The sequence below is a fragment of the Coffea eugenioides genome, chromosome 11 (assembly GCF_003713205.1).
Source record: "Coffea eugenioides isolate CCC68of chromosome 11, Ceug_1.0, whole genome shotgun sequence".
In the NCBI taxonomy this organism is placed as follows: domain Eukaryota; kingdom Viridiplantae; phylum Streptophyta; class Magnoliopsida; order Gentianales; family Rubiaceae; genus Coffea; species Coffea eugenioides.
This window is the reverse complement of record NC_040045.1, coordinates 46,671,589-46,688,490: the sequence shown is the minus strand read 5'-3', so window position 1 is coordinate 46,688,490 and position 16,902 is coordinate 46,671,589. Positions and strand designations below refer to the sequence as shown.

Sequence of the window (16,902 nt, the reverse complement as noted above, 5' to 3'; positions counted from 1 at the left end):
TTTGACGCTTTGCACTGTACGTGTAAGCCAATTTACCTGCAAAGAAAGGATTTCAATCTCCCCAATTCCAGGAAACAACTGGAAATGTTCCTGCACTATCTTCTCTGCAAGCCACAAACACTATAATTAGGAATTCAACCCGAGTAGATCAGGCTCTTAGCTTAACAACAGGTAATCCTAATAGACAAACAGTAAGAGAAAAGGAACAAATAACAAATTCAAATATTCAAGCGTCACATATTAACAGAATGAAAGAACTTCGCAATTGCATAGCAAAGCATCCCTTAAACTGATCCCGCTCTAAGTTGTCATCAGCTGCCCATGTGAAACTCACTGTCACTTCATAATCCGAGTTATTTTACTTTTTCAATGAAGAAATTACAGATTATATCCAATTTATTTACATGTTAAAAGTCAACATGGCACCTAGACAAGCTGATCCGGAAACGGACAACAGTGGCTCATATTTGCAATTGTGCCTTGAAAAGTTTTCAGCTTCAAAGACCATACTGAATGAGAATACCAGAAAAACCCAGTTCCATAATTCCGTCTATTAGCTGAAAAACGCTATCAAAATTGGATTTTTACCACAAATCTATTTTGTCAGCAGAAATTTGCCATGACCCAAAAATCCATTCTTTTTTACTTTCTCTTTAACATAAAAACAAAAAAGTATCCATCATTTTCAAATTCGAGTTAATATTTACTCATCAAAGTATCGATAACCTGTTTAAATATAATGTCGAATTAAAAAAAGAAAAGAAAAGAAGTTACTTTTGAGATCGGAGACGGTATCGGAGGAAGAGATCATCATAGCAAGGTGGGTGTCGAGGCTGGTGTCTACAAATGCCGTATAGAAATCTTCTGCCGTTAATGTAAAATCCTCGGATACCTTCTCACGACGCCGTTTCGCCATTGATCATTAGAGGCTATGCTCCTGAAGGGGAGGTTGAGACTTCAGACTATGGCAACTCGGGTGTGGAAGTGACGCGGCTTTTGAGGGTTTTGCAGTGGTTTTAGCCTTTCAAAGACAGGTTGCCTAATTACGCTGCTATATCAGCAATTCCTTTTTCTTTTTTCTTTTTTTTTTTACAATACCTTTTCCAATTTTTAACTGTACTCACAAACTATGGGAAAATAGGCAATTTCATCCCTAAGCTTTTCACTAGTGTTGATTTAGTCCCTAACTTTTATTCCTAACCAATTTGATATGTGAACTTATTTTGCAGTTCCAATTATTCCGTGGTGGCTTCACCACCTAAAACTAATCTGAATCTTAATTGACTAACTAAACAAAAGTATTTTAGGAACATCACTTATGGGGCTATACTAAATCAAGTAAATTGTATAAAAAATCACAATATTAAACTTTATAAAAAAATTTCCCGGTGATTTTTTACACTATTTAAAAGTATTATTTGGTGTTTTTTTATAAGATTTACTTATTTTATTATAGTCTCGTGATAATACCCATGTTTAATTAGTCAATTAGGAGTCAGATTAGTTTAGATAGTGGTACCACCATGAACGTCCTTAATTGGAACTGCGAAATAAGTTCAAGTATCAAATTAGTCAGAAATAAAAATTAGGGACTAAATCAACACTAATAAAAAATTTAGGGATGAAATTGGCCATTTATCCCACAAAAACTATCGAAGTGGTACTAAAATTTTCAAGATATATATATATATATATATTCTTTGAAATTTTGGGTTCTAGGATTCAGGCTTTCGGGTTTATAATGCAGTAGCGTTCTGGATATGGGTTTTGGGTTCAAAATTGGATTTGGGTTACACTGTAGGTTTAGGTTGCTGGGGACAAAAGAATTCACATGTCTTCAGATTTTGTTCACTAGAAATATGGGGAAAAAAAAAAGGGTGAATACTAGTCTGCTGCTTGATTCCGCAGGATTGAGGGATGTACTTTTTGAACTTGCAAAAAATTCGATTTGTTTCAATTGAAATTTCATAATTTATTCAAGAAATTAAGTAAAGCAGGCCTATCTCATTTGCATTGTTGTAATTCTAAAGAAAGCAATAACAAATTATTGCAGTTTTGAGTTGGTAAAGCTGTACAATGATGGATTTATTATTGTCTTACAAAAAGTTTTGAACTGTTGAATACAAATATATATATGCATTTCGACTCATGGAAATTCACACAGAAAATAAGAAACAATATAATGTAGTAGGGGAATTCATCGTGGAGAAAAGAACTGCGGTACAATTTCAAGCTTAAAATATATGACCAAAAGAGCTGCATGATTAATTCTACTATTGATTCTTCCTAGAATCTTTAAGTTGTCCCCTCTTTCTAACACCAAGGCAAAACTTGAAACGATATGCATCTACAGCAAATTCTGGCAACAAGTATATGAGATTCCAGATTAGCGAATGTGGCCAGTAAGGTGTACAGCGGGGTTCATAGCCGATGCAGCGCAGAGCTGCTCGTGCATAACCATTTGAGGACGGAACAAAGAAGGAAGATCTTTTAATTGATGCCATCTTCGTTGCAACATACAGTGGAACCTGCAAATTAACAATCAAGCTGGTGATTTCAACAAACACACCCTGCTTCATGGATAAGATTTTAACTTTTTAATATCAAGAGGCCAACTACTAGATTACAAGATGGAGTACCTGGCATTGGACGTCAATTCCTTTACTCCTGTATTCCGAGTGAAGACACTTGGAAAATTGGTCAATGTATCTGAAGAAAGATCAAACCAGTTATCGCCCCGCCCAACAAGCAAATCTCCAAAATCAGTAAAAATAGGTGAGAAGTGCCCCATTTAGTGTACTTACGCTTTAGAAGCAGCATAAACGGCATAGAGAGGATCTGATGGAATAACGGTTGCAGCACCAGAGCCAATGTTGATAATTGCACCTCTTTTTCTCCCGATCATCCCAGGTAAAACAACTTGAGTGACTTTTGTAGTGCCTTCCACATTGACCTTAATCAAATTCTTCAGCAATTCATCGTCCACCTCATGGAAATATCTTGCATAAGGATATGAAACTCCCACGTTATTTATCAGGATTCCAACATCCAATGCTTCAATTGCCTCTCCAATCTTCTTGACACCCTCACTCAGATCACCGCTAAAATCAACAACCACAGTCTTGGTCTCGATTTTAGCATTTTTTAATCGTATCTCTCTGGAAATGTCATCTAACTTGTCCACGTTTCGACCGACTAGTACTAAATTTAGGCCTTCTCGAGCCAATTCGAAGGCAAAGGCCTTACCTATGCCGTCAGTTGGTCCAGTCACCAGCGCCCAAGCTCCATATTTCTTGAGATTCTTGCGGGGTCTGAGGAAACTAACGTAAACCCATCTGAGAAGAGCGATGCAGGTCTTAAAGAAGGATAGAAATCCCAAAAGAAAGAGCCCAACAGCCCAAAACGGCTGGTTCTTGAGAGCGTCCAAGAAACAGAGGATCATTTCTCAGACAGTAGCAATTTCTTTGAATTTAGAAGAAAGAATTGTATCTGAGAGTTGGGTTTTGTATGAAGATGAAGATTGAAGAGGTATATAATGTATAAGGCGAATCCTGAAGAATCCGGAAGGTTGTCTGTGATTGGATTGGTATGGTTGGTTAAGGTTGTTGGACGCGAAGTGTCCGAGTAATCGAGGCAAACGAGAAGCCTCTTCAAGAAGACTCTGCAATTTTTGTTCGTATTTGTGTTGGGAACAGTGCGTTGCCGTAACTGGAGAGAAAAAATTTCGGGAATTCGGATATTATGGAAGATAAATTGGATATTGGATTTTAGTTGGAAAATCGATAAAATAGTTTAATTTTCTCTAATAAAATAATTCGATAATTCAGTTGAATACTGTACAAGGCTATTAGCTACTAGTAGCGACTAATTAATGTATTTCTAATATTCATTTTCAAACTGTTTTATTAAATATTATAGTAGGATATATTTCTATTTTATCGAATTTTGATTTTATTCCAAATTGGATGGATTGAGATTTTGGTTTGGTTGAAGTTTGAACACCCATAAATAGGATGGATGGAGGGAACCAAGTAGGCGCCACGTGTGTGGGACCAAAATAGTTGGGTGAAACAGACAAACAGCGGGGAAACAGTTGAGCAGGAATCGGTTGCATTTGGCGAACTACGATGGCTGGATTAATACTGAAAGCGTTTTGTGTTTGAATTGCATTTTCTAAGATTTTTTTTAGAAAAAATACTATAGCGATTTGATTTATGTGAGAAAAAAAAGATAATAAAAAAATTTGATTACGAAAAATGATATAATTTTCCTGCAGAAAATGACTGTCCAAACAAGGCTTTAGTTTTAGTGGCCACCCCTCTTAACGGCCCCAGCATCTTAAAAGGTGACTTCATCAGTTCATTGGTCGATCACCTCACAATTCTTGAAACTATGCACCGTTGGTAGATCACCGCACAATTCATGGACTTAAGGCTGCAAACGAATTGAACCGCTTGATACGAGCTCAAGTTGAACTCGATCAATATCGAGTTCGAGTTATTTTATTTTATTTTTTAAACTCGAACTCGTGCTCGATCGAGTTTCGTAAAATTAACTTGAGACTCAACTCGATTAGACAAAAATTCGACTCGACTCGGTTGCACTCCTAGTTGGACGGTGTAGATTATATATTCTCTAATTCGGTTGCCACCTCTAATAACTATTAAGTTGTAACGTCCGATAAGAAAATCAACGGGATTGTCCAGTAAAGAATAAATATGGTAGTTGAAAATGGTAATCGAGTTATAGGCGCAAGCTTCTAGAAATCAATAAAAAAAATTTCTTTTGAGTTTGTCATCCCAAAATTTTTTTTTCTTTTGTCAAAAGTTTGTCATCCCAATTGGAAAACAGCATTGGGGGCCTCAATGCTTTAACAGTAGTGAATTTGATCGTTCTTCCCGTTAGTTTTAGACTCTCAAATGTAGCCAAAAGAAATCATGCATTGATCCTTACTCAGAGCATAATGCATGATGCATAAAAGCATAGAACAGAACAGCCGATGGTGACAATGGTAGCCCTAACAGGTACACCATCTTTTCTGTCAATGGCATCCCGCGAGGAGAAAACCAATCCAGCCATGCATCTGTTCCTCGTATCCTAAAGCTACTGGACAATGTATTACAGTTCGTCAAATTTCTCAAGCAAAAATATAAGACAGGAAGACTTCAAAATCACCACAGAAAAGAGGGGACAGATTTGACAAGAAAGTTCCACCATATAAAGTTAATTCAAATTGATGCACAGGGAGCGAGTACTTGGCTCTTCTGGATGGATGACCGAATGAAAATATGCTGAGTCAGTATTAAGCAACTTTCACGTTCAGAGGCTAACAGGTTAAAATCATGTAGATAATGAATCGTAGAAATTAATATTGAACTGCTACAGATCCTGATTAATTTCCCTTCTACGAGTTCCAATGGATAAACGCCATCGATCAAGAACAGCTTCAGGCAAAAAGGAGGCAAGACTCCATTGAAGGGAGTGTGTCCACCAAGGTGTGCACCTAGCTTCGTACCCTATTCGACCAACTGCAGCTGAAACGTAATCCTCAGCTGTGGGTACAAAAAACGATGATTTCTCGATCTCTGCAACTCTCGATGCCATTTTCGTCGAAACATACAATGGTACCTGGCGAGGTTAAAACTTTTTTCACTGTCATATTAATTACGAGCAGAAACTGATACTCCTACATAATACATTTAGTAATTGTCTGATAATTAGCAACATTTTTTTTCGTCCAAGAAAGACGTAATTCTACATAGTGTATACCTGGCATTGCACATCAACGCCCCAGCCTTTGTATTCGACATGTAAACTTCTTGAAAACTGATCAATATACCTGCAATGGTCAAATCACTCACGGACACAATAAGCAAATCCAATTAAGTTTGATAATGACATGCAACTTTTTACTTCCTTTTCTATCTCCGTTTCCCCTCTAGAAAATAGTAACAACCTGAAGAAAACAGCCTATCTTAATTTATGATAATAATTTGTGGTCAAAAGCTAAATATTTTAGGTATCATACTCTTTTTTTTTTTTTTTTTTTTTCTGTTTTTGGATATAAAAGAAGAATAAAAAACATGACAAATAAATAGGCGACATGGACAATAAAATGTGATAGGAGGAAGTAATTTTTTTTTTTTTTTTTTCCGGAAACGATAATGAATTATATTAACTTGTGTAAAAATTTACACCTAATGAGCAAAGGCTCAAGCTGCACTATACAAGTGTCTTCGACACTGAGGATTTAACCATTCCTCATCAAAAAATATGCTTAGCGCATAAAAACTGAGGTTAGCTAAGCTATTCGTCACTTCCCCCGATAGGAGGAAGTAATTGGATATGGATTTATAGTGCTTAAATAGTTCAATAACGAACCCCAAGTGACAAATGCCGGACTCCATTAATTTGCATTAACTTCTGGTTTCACAACTTCGTCGAAGTCGCTTATTTCGATGAAAAGACATACTCCCTCCGTTCCTTATTAGATGGCCTGAATAACTAATTCTCTTAGATTAAGAAAGTTGGTTATTTTCTAAAAGTCAACAAAAGTTTTACTTTACTTCTCAAAATTACCCTTTATCTCTCTTCAACTATACCTAATTAATACTACCTGTCATTTAATTATTTAGAGTTCCAATTCAAGAAAGTTGAAAGGGTAAGCAAGGGTAAATTTGGAAAAAAGTTCATAAATGCTTTCTTGATATCATAAAATGACAGATAAAAGAAACAATGGATTAGTACATCTAATAAGGAACGGAGGGAGTACTGACTAAATAGATTTTGAAACACCACTTCAGAGAAAAGCAATATGTAAGCCATATAATTAATAGTCAGGCGTTATTATGTCCCATGAAACGCCACTTTAGTTTTTAGCTAGTTTATGTCCCATGATTAATAGTTAGGCGTTACTATCATGAAATTGATGTATCCAAGCATCCAATATTCATTCTCATCTCATTTAATTTGACTCACTTGGTTGTCCACCATCCTAGCACCTACGATCAATGACCTCCTTGAAGGTGAAAGGTGGGAGAGCAACTAACTCTCTAAAATTTGCATTTGAGACCCAAAAATAAAAAATACTCTCTCCGTCCCACTTTGATAGTCCTATTTTTTTTTTAACACAGTTTAAGAAAAAGTAGTTAATTTTGTTGGAACAATCAATTTAGGTAGCTATTTTCCTAAAATACCCTCATATTAATTAGAGTACAACTTTATGGAAACTTGAATTGATGGTAAAAAAAGAATCAACTCTCATTAAATGGGGTAGGTTTATAGTAACAGCAACTTACATTAAATAAGGGTATTTTAGTAAAATTAAAATGCAATTACATTCTTCAATTGGAAAGTGGATTATAATTTGGGACAGACGAAAAAGGAAAACAGGACTGTCAAAGTGGGACGGAGGGAGTAAAAAAGAAAGAAAGAATGTTGGGGACAATGCCAAACATGAAGTGGTTAGCATGTATTAGGAATCACATCTCATAAAAAAATGTGACTTTCTTGTAGATACTGGATTTTTATGTATCACCTAGATTACTTGCCTTGCAAATTTACATTTTAGAGTATGACATGTTTGTTTTTAGGAATTTTTGTAGAAAAATGTACTGTAGCGATTTAATGTATATGAGATAAAACGGTGATTGTTGCAGAAAAACATAAAAACTTTTGTGCCAAGAACTGGAATCCAATCAGGCAGTCAAGACTCTTTAGTCGCTCCATATTCTCGTACATTATTTGATTCTTTAAAGGAGCCAACCAACTTCCGGGGAGCTATCTTATGGAACTGTAAGTCACATCTGAACATTTAAGATACACTGTTGAGTCATAATCAATGGAGCTATCTTATGGACCTGGACCAGCCAGGTACGCAGGTGGTGTCTAAAATAGCAGAAGTTTGGTACTAAAATAGCAGAAGTTTGGTACTCAAAGGCAACAGGCAGCTAAGACTCCTTGGCCGTTCCATATCCCTGAACAGAAGTTGCAACACTTTGATTCTTTGAAAGCAGCCAACCAACTTGACCTTCATAAGTGTACAGTTTAATTTCAACTTGCCAATATTCCCCCATAAAGCAAAAAGTAATGAATGCTTTTCAGGTTTTAAGTGACTAGCATGCAGTTCCAATTTCACGGGAAAAACACAAATTAAAATTAGTACTAGTTGAGAAAAGCACAACCTAACATTACTCTAGAGAAGCCTTAAGGCTCCTGACACCTCCTCCATATCTTTTATTTATTTTAATATAACGACAGCAGCACCACCATTGAAGTTTAAACTTGACCTTCTATCTGTACTTCTTTATTTATATATATATTTTTTAAAGAAAGACTCCAAATCCTACCAAGAAAAAGAAGAAATTTCATGATAACAGCCAAAGCTTGAACGCATTCATTGAAATTACGATAATGGCCAAAATGGGTACACGGGTTCATGGCTCATGAATTTTTATGCATTGCTGATGAATACGATATTACATCTCAAATAATCTAATTATTACTTTTTCGTTTCTGTTTCATGATATGACTGTGATAGGAGGAGGGAGGAGGCTGAGTTGGGGCAATACTTGGGCATGTTGTAAGTTGCTAACCGATATCATACAGTCAGAATTTAAGTCAAGAATTAATAACCGGATTATATATCCCATGCAAGAAAACAAGAAAATTGCATGTTATGCGATGACTTAATTTTCATCTGTATATTCTAGAATGGATACGTGGAGAGGTTCTAATCAAGAATTTTCTGGGGAGGATAATTGTGTGTGTGTGTGTGTGTGTTTTTGGGGAGGAGAATGTTGGGGGGAGGAAAGAGAATGGGATATGGAAGAGCCAATCAATTAATTTAAGTAGCTTACGCTTTTGTAGCAGCATAGATGGCATAGAGCGGATGAGAAGGTACGATAATGGCAGCACCAGAACCTATATTCACAATTGCACCTCTCTTCTTTTTCAGCATTCCAGGCAGAACTGCTTTCGTGACCAAAGTGGTACCCTTTAAGTTCACCCTCACAACATTCATCCACACTTCCTCGTCCACCTCATGGAAGAATCTTGCTCCGGGATACGTGACTCCAACGTTGTTGATCAACACACCAATATCTAACCCCTCGATGGCCTTCTCTACTTCTTGCAGTACCGAAGAACTTGCATCATCACGGGAGAAGTCTAGGGCAATGGTTCTTATTCTCGTAGTAGGAAATCCAGCTTGAATCTCTGTCGAGACTTGTTTGAGTTTTTCCATGTTTCTGCTCACAAGAACCAAGTTGAGACCTTTCTTGGCCAGATCAAAAGCGAAGGCCTTGCCTATACCATCTGTTGATCCTGTAATGAGCGCCCATGAACCGTAGAAAGTCAGCTTCTTTGGAGGCCTGAAAAATGTAATTAAACTCCATTTGAAGACAAGCATGCAGTTCCTTGAGAGGGAGAGGAAACCAACAGAGAAGAGACATAGTATCCAGAAGGGTTGTGCTTTAAGGTGATCAATGCAAGTTGAAAGCATCTTGATTAGAATGCAAGTTGAAAGCATCTTGATTAGAATGACTGTGGACGCGCGATTTAAAAAAAATGAGAATGTAAATACCATTCCTAGAATTTTGTCTGGATTGTTTCCATTTAAAGTTAGGCCATGTCCATCAATTATTCACATGCGTTGTTACTATTGAGAAAAGTATGCACTTGCACGTCTTTTTCGTAATTGGAATGGTCGGTCTTGATTACCTTAGGATAAAAAATGCACCGCGTAAAAGTTTAGTAGGGTACAAATCGGAGATTGATAAAAGTTCTCCATAGGTTAAAGGGTCACTCGTCGGTTGTGATGTTCCTACTTTTCTGCTTTCTGGCAAGGCCATTCACTGCAACCCCCCATTGTCACCTCGTTTCACTATCCAAACCAAATGGTTTCAAAACTCTCCTCCACCACCGCACTTTGCAGTTACTTCCATTAATGGTCAACAAAATGCAACAGATCGCAGGTGTCGACCAACCAACGTATTTTACAGTAGCATGTTGAAGCTCATCATGCTGCTACCATTCCTCGTAAACGCATGAAGACCATAATTTATTAGCTAGAAGACGAGTTCCATTTACAAAGTGAAAGAAACCAGCCCACAACCACCTTTTGACTGAACATTCCGTTTAACACCTTGTTTCCAGTCTTCCCTAGAAATTCCCGAACATTCAATTCATAACTGTGGTCCTACAAGATTGCAGCAACTTTAAGACCGTAGTTAATGGCAAACCTAACGAGTTCTGTACACAAGATACGGAAAAGAAACCAAACAATGCTAAGTAAGTAGGTGATTGATTCGAGTCTGAAAGATCCTACGTCTCAGTAGTCTCATCATTCATCATCACTCATCAAGAACAGAAAGTCACAACTTAAAAAAGAGAGTAACAATAAGAACCATTCGAGAATGATATATACACAGTTGCATCATCGGGCTAATTTGCTCTGTAGGCCCACAAAGTCAGTACACTATTATTATAGACTAGCGTTGCTAACTTGCTGGTGATTCATCGTCTCATAAATGACTTGCCCAACCAGTGACAGCTCAAATCCGTTGCTGACCTACCCCTAGCTTCAGCTTATCATCTTAGCAATCTCCCATTACCACAGAACAATACCCCTTGATGCTAAAACAGGAGAAGCTCCACATGGAAGGATGCAGAAATTTCAGCTGCAGCTACACAAAGTTGCTGTACGTGCAGAGGTCTAATAACATTTATACGGGATTTCCTTGATCCTAAGTTTGGTCTGAGAGCAAGACCTATCTCAAAATGAGGATTGTGTTGGAACACACAATAGGTATTATAACCCTACAGTATCGATCACATCTGAGGGTTCAATCAGCCTCATCTTTTCTCTTCTCCTGAGGGGGCGTTTCCAGAGCAAGCCAACCGGGGGCAGGTGCAGCTCGAGGAACTAACCAAAGCAGTCCCTTTGAAGATTTATACCATTAAGAGCATTTTGAGCCTCTAAATAATCATTTCATGTCGAGGTCGTGATTTCGACACTCAGAGCTACTCGGACTATGTTCCTCATGAAACGGGTCATCAGCACAATGGACAGAGCTTAACCTGGGAGAGAAATTCCAACCATTGACTTGTTCTGATTCACGACTGACTGTCCTCATAGCCACCTGTTCTCTCAGCTTTAAGAAGGATGTAGATGACCAGTAATCCTTTGCCAAGTTCTTCAATTTGAAATACAGAATATTAGTCAAACAAAGTGGCAAAATCACAAACAGAATGCATTTGTTTATTGCGTTAACCAATAGCATAATCAGCTAGCCTAGTATCCAGGCAGGAAAGGAATCAATTTAAAACTCTAGGTTAAACACCAACCATTTTCATTAAAAGCATCAGCTCATTTACTGCATTTTGAAAAAGAGTTGGTTGTGCTAAATCAAGCGTAGCCAAAATTTCTTGTCTGCTTCTGTGAGATATATTCACCTCCATTGTTGCACCTGCAGCAAACATGTTCATTCAGGATAAATATTCAATAAGCACCACAAGTACCATACATTTGTAGCACAATGTAGAAAAAAACCGCTTGTTAATCTACACAAAATCGTAAAGATAATTGGTTGCAGCATCTGATTCATTGGCATAGGCTTTCAAACTTCATACTTTTCAACTTTTACAAACAATCATTCTAGTATGATGTCATATGCTATTTGCAGAGATTTGTCCTAGACAAAATTCTTATAAAAAGGGGGAATCGTGCGGGTCAACTCATTAGGATGTCATACCTGAAACTATGTACGTCTCAATAATGTGTCGAGCCATGTAAATTCTTCTTGTGGGATCATTCAAAGGAATTTTGTCAAGCTGTTGCACGTCATCATAAAAATGGACGCTCTCCCCAGCTAAGCAACTACATAAGAACAGAAGCAAATATAATGCACATATTGTGGAGCAGGTGCATGCCAAAAATATTTCTAATGCAGAGCAGATACCTGTCTGCAAATTCCATGAATGATTGGCGGAATCTTCTGTTAAGAAGAAGCTTATCCAGAGGCTCATTAGGAGATATCGGCTGTGTTTGCTCTCCTTGTAATAGAAGCCCACTATCTAGTACGCCCAATGCGCTACTCATTGTATCACATTTTTGGGGGTCTTTTTTCCTCAAGCTTATGAGTGAGACTAGTGGTTGAGAGATTGAAAGAGAAAAGAATGCCAGAACAAGGATGCTTGTCTGAGTACATGAAAAAACAAGAGAATTGCAAGTCAATACAGACAAAAATATCAATACGAGAAAGCAATTCCAATCCAAGAAGTTGCATTGATGCGGGTCTCTGGTAAATGAAAGATTGGACAGGTCGATTTCATAAAATAAATAAGATTGATTAACCTTACCGCAAATAATAACATAAATCTTGAGACAACTTGAAGCCATGCAATATCTTCATGGATCTCATTCAAAACATAAGACACCACCCATATTCCTTTAAAAAAAGAAACCCCATATGTTACAACTTGTATGACTTGGAAAAGATAAGGAATACCATCAAGCATCTAAAGCATGCATCAAAATGCTTTAAGAAATATCAGCACAAATTCTTTACTAATGCAAATAAAAGCAGGTAAAGAACTGCTTTTTTCAGTATAATAGCAGACTCTAGCTTCAAGAATGAACTGGTTTCCTATCAAGATATTTGAGCTAATTTTATTGTTTTCTGCAAACAGCAATTTCTTCCTCTTTAGTATTTTTTTTTTCCCTTCCTAGTGTCTTTTCCCTGGAAAAAGGGAAGGTACAATCTTTTTGCTTCTTCTGTTTTTGGTTCTGTGGAATATTCCAAGTTCCACATTGAGAATAAGAATAGTAATCCAAAAAATATGAACAATCACGATTGGTTATGTTGCCAACACTCAGAAAATGCACCATTTACATTTCCATATAGCAATTCTTGATGCATTGGGTCCACAAAAATGTCATCCAGTGCAAACTAAATCAAGTGAATAATATGAAAAATATGAAGAAGGAAAGCAAAAGCAGATAAAAGTGTACCGATGCAAGAAGTGGCTACAAGTATTCCCCGCCAGAGGTCTTTGACTTCACTGAATCTAAACTCTATATGATGAAGAGCTCTTGTAAAACCCACCAAAGCAACAACATATGATGCATGAAGGCAAATAACTGGGATGATCCACTGGCTTCCCATGTGGCAATGGTAATTCAGAGGCTTTTTCATGTGAATAACTGGACAACGAAAGTTTTTACATTAACAACACATGAGGTTACAAATGCAGGTGAACATGTTACTTAAGCAACAATATGCGAATAAAAGGTCAAATGCTGAACACTACTGACTACTGATGTTTGATGAAGAGCCTACCAACACACCTTTTAAGTGTGAACTGGCATACTCAGGCAGGTTCAATAAATAAGTTCATCAAATCAAGATCATTGCATGATATCATTAATCATATCTGGTGTTTAGCAGTATGTCATTGGAGCTTATGAGATTGAAAGAGGATTCCCAAAATGCTACTCTGGTCCTATTTGAAGACATAGTTGTTTTTCCCATCTCTGCCTGATGGTACTTGAAAAGGAAATTAACAGTCACCTAGGGAAGGGACAATTTTTTGAACTTCTAGTATCAATGCAATGCTTTAACACTCACTCTGTTCACTCAATAATAAACTCACAAGTAGAGTTTTTGATGTCTCTATGATCATATTGTAGAAACTGTATAAACTAGTTTCACTAAAATGTCTACCTTTTTTTTTTTTTTTAAACTAAGACGTCTACTTGAGTTATGCATTCACTATTTAGAATTGTTAAAGTAACAGATAAAAAAAATTTTGGTGTAATGCCCCTCCCCCCCCCCCCAAAAAAAAAGAGGAAAAAGATGCCTAATGCCATCTAGAAATTCAAATCAAAGTTCAAAAGCAAAGGAAAGCACTTAAATTAGCCAATTGTACCTCCAGAACCAATAGTCCATGGCAACAGAATTAACGGAAGAAAAATATGTGACCTAATTGGTGGCATTCGTCTCCTGGTACATAAAATTGGAAACAGGTAAACAACATTTTTCTTCAAAAGGATGGAATCATATAAGTCTCATATAAGTGCAGTGTCAAACTGAATGATATGCTATCCTGATATGCCGAAAATAAGTCAAGATTAAAACAATGTTTCTTTTACAGCTTCTAAAATTCAATTGCTGAACCATTGGAATGACAAAATTTAACAATGCATTTTCACATTTTGGCAGGGTGATTCTTCCCATGGTTAGATCTGCTGCGATGCATGATTTTCCATGTGTCCACATGGCATGTTTTCTACATGAGTTTCACTTTTCTGTTTCTTCATAGCCACAGTTTTGTTCTCCTAGATCTCTATTCCAGGATTTTCTAGATAAAGTGAGCCATAGTGTAGAAGAAGTTATTGCGAACCACATTTGATCATTTCAACAAGTGAGTGAAATGCGTAAAGCCTAACTGTATGGGAAGTAGCCAATAAGAACCAGACTCACTTTACAAATATGTAGTATAACTGAAATGCCTGTACAATGCGACAGCTCAACAGTAGACCAAATCCCAGAGGCCCTTCAATCCACACTGAAAGAACACCAAACTATCAATCCTCTCAACAGATAAAAAGTTGAAAGAGAACCCAGAGCTAAGAGTCAAAATATCAAATGTCAATTGATGGAAAAAAGTACCTGCCCAAATGTAGCAAGATCTCCACCAATGTCTTTTAAACTTTACAAAATTAAAGGACATCTACAAATTGAGAGGACAAAATCAAGTAAGCAAACATCACAAAGAAACATTCAACCAAAAAACTAATAAATAAATAAATAAAGAAAAGATCTTCAAATGACACAAACAAACAAAATAGACACATTACACTCCATGGAGACGGTCATTTCTTACCACAATTGACAACAGAAGGTTGAAGCTGGCCATAACTTGAATTGCTACAAGCCAAAAGCTGCTGCCGTTGGGTCTTGGAACTTTGTGAATTATATAGGGCAACGTCCACTTTACAACAAGCCTGTAATGACAAGGCAATATGGCATGTAAGTGCAAAGAGATGATGATTAACAAATAACAAGCACGCAAGAACATCAATCACAAATCAAACCTAAAGGTGCAGGATCCAACAGCAAAGTCGATCTTACCCCATTTCATACTTTAAACTTGGGTAATGTTTACAAGATATGATGCCAGTATAGCAGAAAGAGGATAGAAAGGGGTTGAAAAAAAACAAGGGATGTTCTTCCACCTATATGCGTAAGACAAGTCATTTTTGCGCAGACTTGAAAGTACATCTCCATCTAAACAAACACTGACAAGCCTTCTAGAAAAGTCGGGAAAATAGCAAAGACCTTAAAAGGATGCACCTTGAACAAAAGACTAGCATTCAAGATAGAGCTAATTTTTCCAGACTAGACAGTTTAGATTAACAAAAGGATACAGAAAAGAAATAGTTTGTTGTTTTTCACTTCCTTCGCCTGTGACTATACTTTGTTAACCCAATGGTACAGAGTTGAAGAGCATTCAACAATCAACCAAAAGCCCCTTGCCTTCTGCAACAATTTTAGTTCGACAAGTTTACCCGTTTCCTGTGTTCCCTTAACTCGATTCATTCTTTTACATGTCTTCTCATACCAAGAATTAACTCCTTTTATTTATCAACAATAAAGTACTAAAATTTAAGTTTAAAGACCAGGCTTACTAATACTCCTCTCTTGCATGTTCATATTACACTGCCCACCAGCACTTATGCCAAGAAAGTTATCAGCTTTCATCACTCCAAAACGATTCCAAATTCAAAATTAAGAAGCTAATATGTTTTGACAACTTCGGGTAAAAAGTCACGAGCTTTAACCTCTAAAAAGATACTACTACTAGCTTACATCCAGAAAAGTCAGAACCTTACAGTAATAATTGAGCAACCCACCAATATTTTGCTCTACAAAATCCATTATCCACCAAAAACAAGCTTCATTTCCCCCAAACTAGTAATATGCAATATCCCAGTTAACATGAATCCGAGATAAACTCAAGATGCACATTTTATGATGCATCGAGAAAATTAAGTCAATTTGAAGTAGGAACTCACAAGAAAATAGAGAGAATTGAGATGGAGACAGCTACATAGTCGCTGGGACAGCCACCCTCGAGGGCACAACTGGTCATCTTTCACGATGAGGTGGAGAATTACTTGGAGCTGCAGATGGCCATTAAACTGTTGGTGAAATTGCCTTACAGAAGTGGGTGTGCGATTTACGAAGACAAAGCACCGTAATTTCCAAGTGCATTGGAGCCCCCATTTCCACGTGCTTGGTGTTTGTTCGACCCTAAAGCAAGATGGGTACGATAAGTTTGCGTTAGTCTGCTGGTGTTTAAGCTTTATGAGTCAGAAATTATTCAACTACTTTTAAGTAAAAGTGGAAATCTTCCCGTCCATGGCAAATGAAGTAGAAAAATAAACATGCTGATGTTTTGGATTTAACGTTTACTAGCCTCTTCAAATGATTCATTAGTCAGTCAGAGCCATCTGTTTTCTCGTTTTCAAGTGAAAAAAAAAAAAATTGACCTGAATTAAATATGCATCGAGTTTGAATCTCATTAGATTCAACTTCGATATAGATTCGACCCTTCAATTACTTATATATATATATATATTTTTTTTTTTTGATATTATATATAATTATATATCCAAATATATTATTACTAAACACTAAATATATACAAATTACAAATTACAAAATACATTTGATATATTAGTTTGCAAGTGATTCCAATATATCTGCAGGCTTATGGCACTTCACAAGAGAGTGGAGGCAGCATTTTTACGTTGCAACCAAACAGCCTTTGCATTTTGCTGGTGCATGCAGCCCATTCAGATGACCCTGATATTGTCAAGTCAATTTAGAAAGAACC

The 16,902-nt window shown here is 36.9% G+C and overlaps 3 protein-coding genes across 3 annotated transcripts; all 3 read right to left on the bottom strand.

The window, feature by feature from the left end:
• Nucleotides 1-2,120: 2,120 nt before the first annotated feature.
• LOC113753878 (very-long-chain 3-oxoacyl-CoA reductase 1-like) lies at nt 2,121-3,659 on the bottom strand. Its single transcript, XM_027298144.1, has 3 exons — nt 2,805-3,659; nt 2,640-2,709; nt 2,121-2,528 (listed from the first exon to the last, which is right to left on the bottom strand). The coding sequence occupies exons 1-3, from the start codon at nt 3,440-3,442 to the stop codon at nt 2,274-2,276; spliced, it is 963 nt and encodes a 320-aa protein (XP_027153945.1). The 5' UTR covers nt 3,443-3,659; the 3' UTR covers nt 2,121-2,273.
• Nucleotides 3,660-5,195: 1,536 nt separating this feature from the next.
• Nucleotides 5,196-9,569, bottom strand: LOC113753752 (very-long-chain 3-oxoacyl-CoA reductase-like protein At1g24470). The gene is made up of 3 exons (XM_027297990.1): nt 8,859-9,569; nt 5,770-5,839; nt 5,196-5,628 (listed from the first exon to the last, which is right to left on the bottom strand). Exons 1-3 carry the CDS (start codon nt 9,527-9,529, stop codon nt 5,380-5,382), a joined length of 990 nt encoding a protein of 329 aa, XP_027153791.1. The 5' UTR covers nt 9,530-9,569; the 3' UTR covers nt 5,196-5,379.
• Nucleotides 9,570-10,213: 644 nt separating this feature from the next.
• LOC113753308 (regulator of G-protein signaling 1) lies at nt 10,214-16,364 on the bottom strand. Its single transcript, XM_027297429.1, has 11 exons — nt 16,079-16,364; nt 14,887-15,007; nt 14,673-14,733; nt 14,484-14,568; nt 13,930-14,003; nt 13,013-13,204; nt 12,361-12,449; nt 11,961-12,199; nt 11,754-11,878; nt 11,347-11,468; nt 10,214-11,195 (listed from the first exon to the last, which is right to left on the bottom strand). Exons 1-11 carry the CDS (start codon nt 16,153-16,155, stop codon nt 10,986-10,988), a joined length of 1,395 nt encoding a protein of 464 aa, XP_027153230.1. The 5' UTR covers nt 16,156-16,364; the 3' UTR covers nt 10,214-10,985.
• Nucleotides 16,365-16,902: the final 538 nt, after the last annotated feature.

Bases quoted from the DNA above. Each gene is read 5' to 3' on its own strand.
- LOC113753752 (XM_027297990.1), bottom strand. From the start codon at position 9,529: ATGCTTTCAACTTGCATTCTAATCAAGATGCTTTCAACTTGCATTGAT. The intron at 5,840-8,858 runs GTAAGCTACTTA...TGACCATTGCAG, and splicing joins ATCTATGCTGCTACAAAAGC to GTATATTGATCAGTTTTCAA. The intron at 5,629-5,769 runs GTATACACTATG...TAACCTCGCCAG, and splicing joins GCGTTGATGTGCAATGCCAG to GTACCATTGTATGTTTCGAC.
- LOC113753308 (XM_027297429.1), bottom strand. From the start codon at position 16,155: ATGACCAGTTGTGCCCTCGAGGGTGGCTGTCCCAGCGACTATGTAGCT. The intron at 12,200-12,360 runs GTAAGGTTAATC...TCATGTACTCAG, and splicing joins GATTTATGTTATTATTTGCG to ACAAGCATCCTTGTTCTGGC. The intron at 11,196-11,346 runs GTTGGTGTTTAA...TTCAAATTGAAG, and splicing joins TGATGCTTTTAATGAAAATG to AACTTGGCAAAGGATTACTG.
- LOC113753878 (XM_027298144.1), bottom strand. From the start codon at position 3,442: ATGATCCTCTGTTTCTTGGACGCTCTCAAGAACCAGCCGTTTTGGGCT. The intron at 2,710-2,804 runs GTAAGTACACTA...ATCTTTCTTCAG, and splicing joins GTTTATGCTGCTTCTAAAGC to ATACATTGACCAATTTTCCA. The intron at 2,529-2,639 runs GTACTCCATCTT...GTTAATTTGCAG, and splicing joins GAATTGACGTCCAATGCCAG to GTTCCACTGTATGTTGCAAC.